Here is a 7,656-nt window from a genome sequence, read left to right as displayed (position 1 = left end):
GGGAAAGAGAGAATCTTAAGCACCTCTTACAGCTTGTCTTAAACGACCTATATATGATTTTGAACGCAGACCAGTCAGAACGGTAGTCCTGGAGCATCAATGCAAACAATATACTGCAACGCTTCATCTCTGCTGCTCCAGGAGCATGTGATATTAAGCTACACAACCCGCAGGGCCAGGGCAGTCCCTGGACCCTGCAAGGGGGGAGCTTGCCTGCTTACAGGTTGCATCTACAAATGAAGGCAGAGCCCACTGAGCACCTGTCACGTCAGACCAACATCCAGCATCGCTGGTGATGAACGGCCCCTGCAGGTCTGGTTCAACTAACATTCTTATGAAGCTATTTATTAGCTGAACCAAACACTGGGCCAAGTCCTCTGGAGGGCTCACCATGCTCTTGCTGATTTTCCCCTTGTTACAGAGGCAAACATGGACGCCTTACTTAAGCAATGCCAGCACCAAACTTGGAGCAGGGACAGGTCCAGCTGATTTCTGTACTCCAGCGCATCTTGATGAAGTGAGGCTTACCAGCTTGTATGTGTTACAGCTGAATATCCTCTGGTGTTTCTCATATAGCACCAGAAACACACTTGCAGTGAGCAGGAATACAGGGAACAAAGGTACTTCTTTCGTGCACACACACCTACACTTCAACAAGGAAGCACAAGCCTGACTAAGCGGTGCTGCTGCTGCGGACACCTCCGACGCCAGCCAGATGACAATTCTGATAGCTTGGACTACCAGTCAGACTAGAAGACTTTGTCCAGAATGGGATAGGTATGTCTTATACCCAGCAAAAGAAGCTGAGGGTACTGCTGCTGCAGGAATCTGGGCTGAATCAGCAAAGCTGAAATGAGATGGGCCTTGAAATTTTAGTATGGAGATGGGCATATGAGAACAGACACTCTGCTCACCTTCCTTTTGACATCAAGCACACCACTCCTAGCACCTAGAGAAAAGGCCATGTGTAATAATGGCACTGGATCTAAGCATATGTGTAAAGGTGAAGGCCATGACTTTACACTTTCATTTATTATCCTGGTTTAGAGCAAGACATTCATAAAAGGAACAGCATATGATACAGGAAGTAGCCATAAGCAATACGGGATTAAGATATTACTGAAGGTGTATATGGTCTGTCAGATGTTCCCTGGGCAATACGACTGCCAACTGCCAGCAGGTATCCAAACAGGATACGGTTAGGCTTTCTTAACGTGCTTGAAAACTCAACAAATTACTTTTAAACATGTTTTGCCTTAACTCTGAACATCAACATACATCGTGCTTGCCTTTAAGTGAAAACTTTACACAGGGCTTCAGTTTACTTCATCCTTTAAAAGTCATTATAGAATCATTAGCAATAATTACAGAAAACTCAGAATCAGCTTAAATCAGGCAGAAATAAAAAGAACAGTGCTTCCTGGTCAGCAAGGACTGCACAGTCATCCACGTTACAACCTAGACCTCTGCCTAACTGATTAGCTTCACTCACCTTCTCTGTGCTTCCATCTCATCTGGAGATGGCCCATTCTGGACCTGGCGCTGGGCAGCTGGACCTACAGAAAACATGACAGAATGTTATTAGGAAAGCAGATGAGGCTGACTTTTTCAAAACCACAGTGCCATGCAGATTAATTGCTTCTCCATCCTACTATAAGAGAAAAACCTCAAGCATTATTGACCTCTCTTTCCTTTGTTTTTTAATCACTTTTTTTCCTATTAGACAAACCACCACCTCCTGTAATTTTTCAGTCTCACTGGGAGAATCCAATGGCTAAATGTGTGAGCAGATTTGTCTAGAAATTTGGCACCATGGTAGCTTTAGACTACACACTATTCCCTTGGCAAGGGTGAAGAGCCACAGCGTTGCAGAAGATGTCCTGCAAAAAGACAGTCCACACACTGGGTTGTGTTTCTAGCTTCTGCAGGGTTCAGATCTAACCTCCCTGGACAACTCTGCACTTGCAAACTAATTCAACGCCAGTGCTGAGTTTGGGAGCATATGTGCTAGCTTGTGCTGCTCTGATGCTGAGCTGACATCAAGAAGCTACCTGATGGAAGGTGCAAGGAGAACCAAAATTAAACAAGCTTTTTACAAAGGTGGCTTTAGTTTTTACAACACTGTCAATCTACTGCTTCTGCGGGGTCCACACCAAGCTGAGCTTTCACTGGCATTCACCAACAAAACCCAACTATGCATATGACCAGTCAAGTCACATCTCCTCTCCTGACTCTGATATTTTAATCTCTCCTCTACGACATTTAATCAAGCACACTGACACTACATGCCATTTTCAGAAAGAAATAACTATTTTGCAAATAAAAGTAATTGTTGGTAACATAAGTCTTGCATTCGTTGGAAGCAGGATTGTTCTACTGATTTGATGAGGTGGTTTTCAACTGGGACTAAAGAGATAAGAGTTCTATTAAATGGAACAGCAATTTTCCCGATAAACAGCACTGAGAAACAGGTCAGTTATGTGCAGGAAGTTATTATGTCTACCTTATTTTTTTTCATTTTCAAATGTAAAATTTCATCCTTTTAGAAGTTATCCAACAAGAGCAAATCAGAATTAAACACTCACAAACCCAAATATGTCATTGACAAATCATTAAGGTTATTTCTCTCCATTTTCTTCATATATCTCTGCCAGGCAGAATGTCATCTAAAAAGGAATTTAGAAAGTAGGACTATGCGAAAACAGGAGAGATGGCAGAAATGCACAGCAATCACAAATTCCAGAGTCTTGACTGATCCGCATGAAACTGTGCACATTTTTGAAATGTGTTCAACCAACATTTGCAGAAGTGTAACACAACACTTTCCAAAAATCGGGCTCATGTATTCCAGTTTTGGGTATCCCAAAACTGGAGCCAGTGACAACCACCGAGGCAAAAGCTCTAGCATTTAAAAATACCTTAGAATTGGGCATGAAGTGAAGACAGTTCACTTCTTCAGTGTCTCAAGACTGACAATATTGTTTGCCACAGGCCTTTGGCAAACTATTTAGACAGAAATACCACGTTTTGTAAAGACCACTCTAAACAACGCATGGGACAGGAGAGGGTTTTTCTTTTTTTTTTTGGAAGCAAGCCTCAGGAAAACACTCAGCAGGTATCTGGGAAGCACAGAGCAGGAGGTGTACATGTAAGGAGTTTAAGGTGTGACGAGGATGCCACGTTACTGCGTGAATGCTTATAATGTGCATCTTCACCTCTGAAGTGAATGAAGGCCAGAGCTACCCCTGAGCAGCAGTAAGAGCTAATTTAAACTTCTTCTGAACGCAGTACGAAGACAGGTAAGATCCCACCCCCAACCTGTAGAAATGGGCCAGACTCCCCACAGTTAGCAGTGTCACCGGTTTGGATCCCAGCTCCAGCGTGTGCAGGCGACACCCACGTTCTCCTGTGCACATACACGAACCCATGAGATACTTCAATAAGCAGACTTCTGGGTGAAAGACTTTCAAGGCTTAAGTCAGTTACCCTTCCCTCACTGAGTAACAAACTCCACCCTGACAAGCCTTAGCCACACTCATCACTGCATGTGATTTCATCGGATGAACGTTTCCCTTGTATAAAGACTCAGAGCATCCTACAGCAGCCAGCACTCTGCTTGGAAAGAGGACTAAAAGTAGGCACCAGTGTGAATGAGAAAGGTCAGAGGATGAGGCAATAGAAACAACAATTCTCCCCCTGGCGATAAATCATATCAAAGTATAAAGGCCCTAATGATGCCATCCTAATCAGGTACTTCAGCACGATTCTTCTCTGGGGCCAAATGACCAGAAAAATGAGGCAGTACGGCCAGTTTGACTAAGACTCGACCTGCAGAAGGAATCAAAGACCAGACTATCAAGCTAACACAAAAAGCCCAGCTCCTTTTTCCCGTGAGCACTGTTCTGAACTGGCTATGTAGATGTAACGCCAAACATATCCAACCAAACGAATCTGGAGAGCAGCCTAAAGAAATCCTTTAAAGGCAATGCCACAACACATCTAGAAGTTGGGGTTGTTGCCTTTTATCACCTGGAGCTTTCTCAAGCTGATCTTGCATACGGGCAGGTAAATGAAAGAGCACATGAATCTGCAAACAAGTCCATCTCAATTTTCAGCATGAAGGAGTCCTAGTAAATTCAATGAGTTTACTTATATTTTCTGCTTGCAAGATTTGCCTGAAACTAAATACACAGCTTTGGGTTGCAATACATGGTTCAAAATGAACACTGGCTTTAAAAAATTTGTCTGTGGTAGAGCAAACACCTGATATATTCCCAGGGCAGACCACAAGTCTATTCAGACAATTCTACTGGGAAATTTTTTTTTTCCCTCACTGAAATGATATAATTTCACTCCCTTATTCAGGGATGAGCTCCATCCATTAACGATCCCTAATTTTTTTACAAATTAAGAACCCCCACTGATTGTTTCAGTTGGCAGTATTTTGTTGTTCTTATTATTTGGTCATAGCATGAAATGTCCTTAAAACAAAGCACATAAAGCTCTTAATTATGTTTTGAAATTGCCAATTTCTTCATAGTTTCTGTAGAAATGAACTCCTCTTTTGGCAGACAAAAGAGAAAAAAGATCAGAAGAAAAGAAGCTACCTCAGACCTGACTCAGTAAGTAGTCGACATTCAAAAACTATTTACATAAGTGGTGAGAAATGTGCAGGTATTTTCATTTGCACATTAACTTAAAAAGCCAGACAACTTTTCAGATGCACAGGGTACATGACTGCATGGCCTCTAAAATGCCTTAATACTCTCTCCAATATCTTGAGACAGGTAACAATTAGTTTTCTGAGTAATGACTAATTCATCTCTTTTACAGATTTGTATTTCTTACATATTGCAGTAAAATATCATTCATTCAAATCTCTTCCAAACTAATTTTTCTTCTATTTTACTAGTGGCCAGTAGTGATATGTTAAAGTGAACTGTCTTCACTCCATACCTAATGCTAAGATAATTTTAATGTGCTCTTCTGCGCGTTTTGTTTAGCACAATTTTCTTCTCAAAGTGCTTTAGAAGTGAAGTACCCTAACAAAGCTGGGAGACAAAGAGAGGCAAACATGAATGGAAGAGGAGGATGAAGCTGTAACAGGTATCTTGTCCTCTCTCTTGTGTAAAACAAGAAGCAGTGGAGTAAAAGTTGGTAAGATAACACTACCTGAGGAAAAGCTTAGGCCAGCTGCAGAGGTCAATCACAGCCTGTGGATCAGGGATACCTGCTTTGTGTTCCTGCAGAGACTTGTGCTGATTGGAAGTGGTTGGAAAGGAGTTTGAGGAAAGTTGTATGTGGGGTTGTCCAGGGATAACAGGGTGTTCAGGGCACTCGTGCCCTTTGCTGTCAGTGAGTTTACAGCTCTTCTTGAAACCAGTGGGGAAACACACTGGTTCTGTTTGGCCCTGGTTGTCGTTTAGCTTGAGTTTCTCAAGACCATAAGAAATCCTTCCGGCATCCTGCTTGTAATCTTTTTGAGACCAATAACTTTTCTGTAAAAATATGAAACCTTAAATTTGCAAACCCTGAAGAAAGAGATTAGAAGCACCCTGTTCTGGCAACCAAGATTTTGCCTGAGGGTGGACAATACATTTAAGTCCAATCCAAGGTTTCAGGTCTGCTCATTGTTAGAAACATAAATTCTGCTGGATCCTGCCCCCCGCCCCCACCCCAACCTCCACCGAGACTTCTCAGCAGACCCAGAAACACCACTGTCTGATGTGATGCTCATTGTTAGAAACATAAATTCTGCTGGATCCTGCCCCCCGCCCCCACCCCAACCTCCACCGAGACTTCTCAGCAGACCCAGAAACACCACCGTCTGATGTGATGTCTCTGTAGTGGTGGAGCTTCTTGCTTCTGTTGGCCTTGAGCTTACTTTTAGCATGCTCAGCCAAAGCTCATACAGATACTGAAGGCAGGATTATTTTTATGCTTGGTTCTGGATGTGTATGATCTGTAGTGCACATACAGAGACACCTGTTTGAGGGCTTCTGCAGTTCAAGTGGATTTCTAGGTTTAACTCTTCTCCACTTTTTTAGATATTTCTCAGACGTTAGCAGAGATGGACATTCAAACATTCTTCTCAAGCTGCCTCCACCCTGACAGCTTTTAGGAACAGCCTCACAGAGAAGAGTGCTTCTTGGCACAATAACCAGGAGAGACGGTTTTGCTATTGATCCATTTGGAGCTTCACAGCTGTTGTGATACAGATTTTTAGTAAATAAGTAATGCAGGAGATAGGCTGTGAATACCTGCATTTCCTCACTTCATTGTTCTGTAATAATTAACTGCTTTTTTATATAAGCATCTTGTGACTCACCTCAAGGCAGATTTTGGGAGCACACAGATATTTTCCATGTTTGCTTTTTCTCCTCCCACTCAGCCACCCCAGCACTTGCTCTGTCCTTCCCTAGCTGGCCCTAAAGACATCGATGGGGCACTCCTGGCTTCACAGTGAGCGTGATGGCTTCCCTATGCCTGTGACTGCTCCTGCACCACTGGGCCCTGCTACTGCTTGGAGATGTCTGTGTTCAGACCCACGGCCATCCACAAATAGAACCAAAGCTCACTGAGGGAAAACCTGTGCTCTGGATCCCACTCTGGAGTAGCTGCAGCGGGAAGGCAGGAACAAGGCTTGCAGAAGCAGGCGGGAACAATGCCATCATTTGTCTCTTGGTGGGTCAGCTCCAAGAGGTGTTTCTTTTCCCTCTTTTACTTGTACTACAACTGCAAGAACCACTGACTGCATGCTCTCAAGAAAGTGGCAAAACTAGGACTACTTCCCTGAGCAACCAGGATTTTGTGCTGCTTCAATACAGAAATTTCAATCAAATGCACTTACAGACTTTGTATTCACTGAACATATAGGAAGCAGCCCCTAGCTAGAGTTTCTGCATCCCCTATAGCTTCCATGTTGCTTACGGACCAGTGCGATCAATGTAGTAGGCTAAGGAAAGGGTCCAGAGTCAGAGCTGAGTAAGAAATATATCTGGGCTTTAAATTCATGAGATTGAAAATTTTTGTTATGCATATGTACAGAATATGATGATTTTGTGTGAAAAGAACCACAGCAGGCTACGGGAAGAAAAGAGGTGCAAGACAGACAGGCAGCTCTCCCTCATTGCTTGATGGTTTCAGCACATCCTTGGATTGCTGGAGATTCGGTTCATGCACCAGGCACCTGGACCTGTCATCATTCAAGATTACAAGTTTCTACAAAGCTTTTATTTCCCACAGAAATATCTTTCAAATAAATCGTCATTTTCTGACAGAAAAAAAAAAATCAATTGTCAAAAGTATTTCTGACCAATGCTAATCCTAGCATCCTGTTCAGGTACAGCCAGTTCTCCATGTCAGGGCACTGGGGAGGGAGCCCTGGCCAGGCTGCTGCCAGCTTCTGGGACCAACCTGCAAACTCATGCCAGGACTTGGCTGGATGGTCTGTTTTGCTGTCTTCACCGTAACCTCTCCCCTTCACCCCCCGCAAACCCTCCCCACCCCACTCCCCCCCACTCCCGCAAGCTGTGTGGGATCCTCGCTCATGGCTGTGCTGCTGGTTGATCCCCTCCGAGCACCCTGCAGGCAGACCAGCCTTTGGATGCGAGTGTGAAATCAAGCGGGCTCTGGCTTGAGGGGGGGAAGTTATGT

The 7,656-nt window shown here is 43.7% G+C and overlaps 1 protein-coding gene across 2 annotated transcripts in view; it reads right to left on the bottom strand.

The window, feature by feature from the left end:
- Nucleotides 1-7,656, bottom strand: part of EVL (Enah/Vasp-like) — an 89,072-nt gene that overhangs the window by 19,856 nt on the left and 61,560 nt on the right. For both annotated transcript variants that reach the window (XM_010136756.1, XM_010136757.1), the window contains one exon: nucleotides 1,493-1,556. In XM_010136756.1, the coding sequence (XP_010135058.1) occupies nucleotides 1,493-1,556 (64 nt within the window). The remainder of the gene's footprint in view (nucleotides 1-1,492; nucleotides 1,557-7,656) is intronic.

This window comes from Buceros rhinoceros, unplaced genomic scaffold (assembly GCF_000710305.1).
Source record: "Buceros rhinoceros silvestris isolate BGI_N320 unplaced genomic scaffold, ASM71030v1 scaffold9555, whole genome shotgun sequence".
Classification (NCBI taxonomy): Eukaryota; Metazoa; Chordata; class Aves; order Bucerotiformes; family Bucerotidae; genus Buceros; species Buceros rhinoceros.
This window is presented reverse-complemented; position numbering and strand designations above follow the sequence as displayed.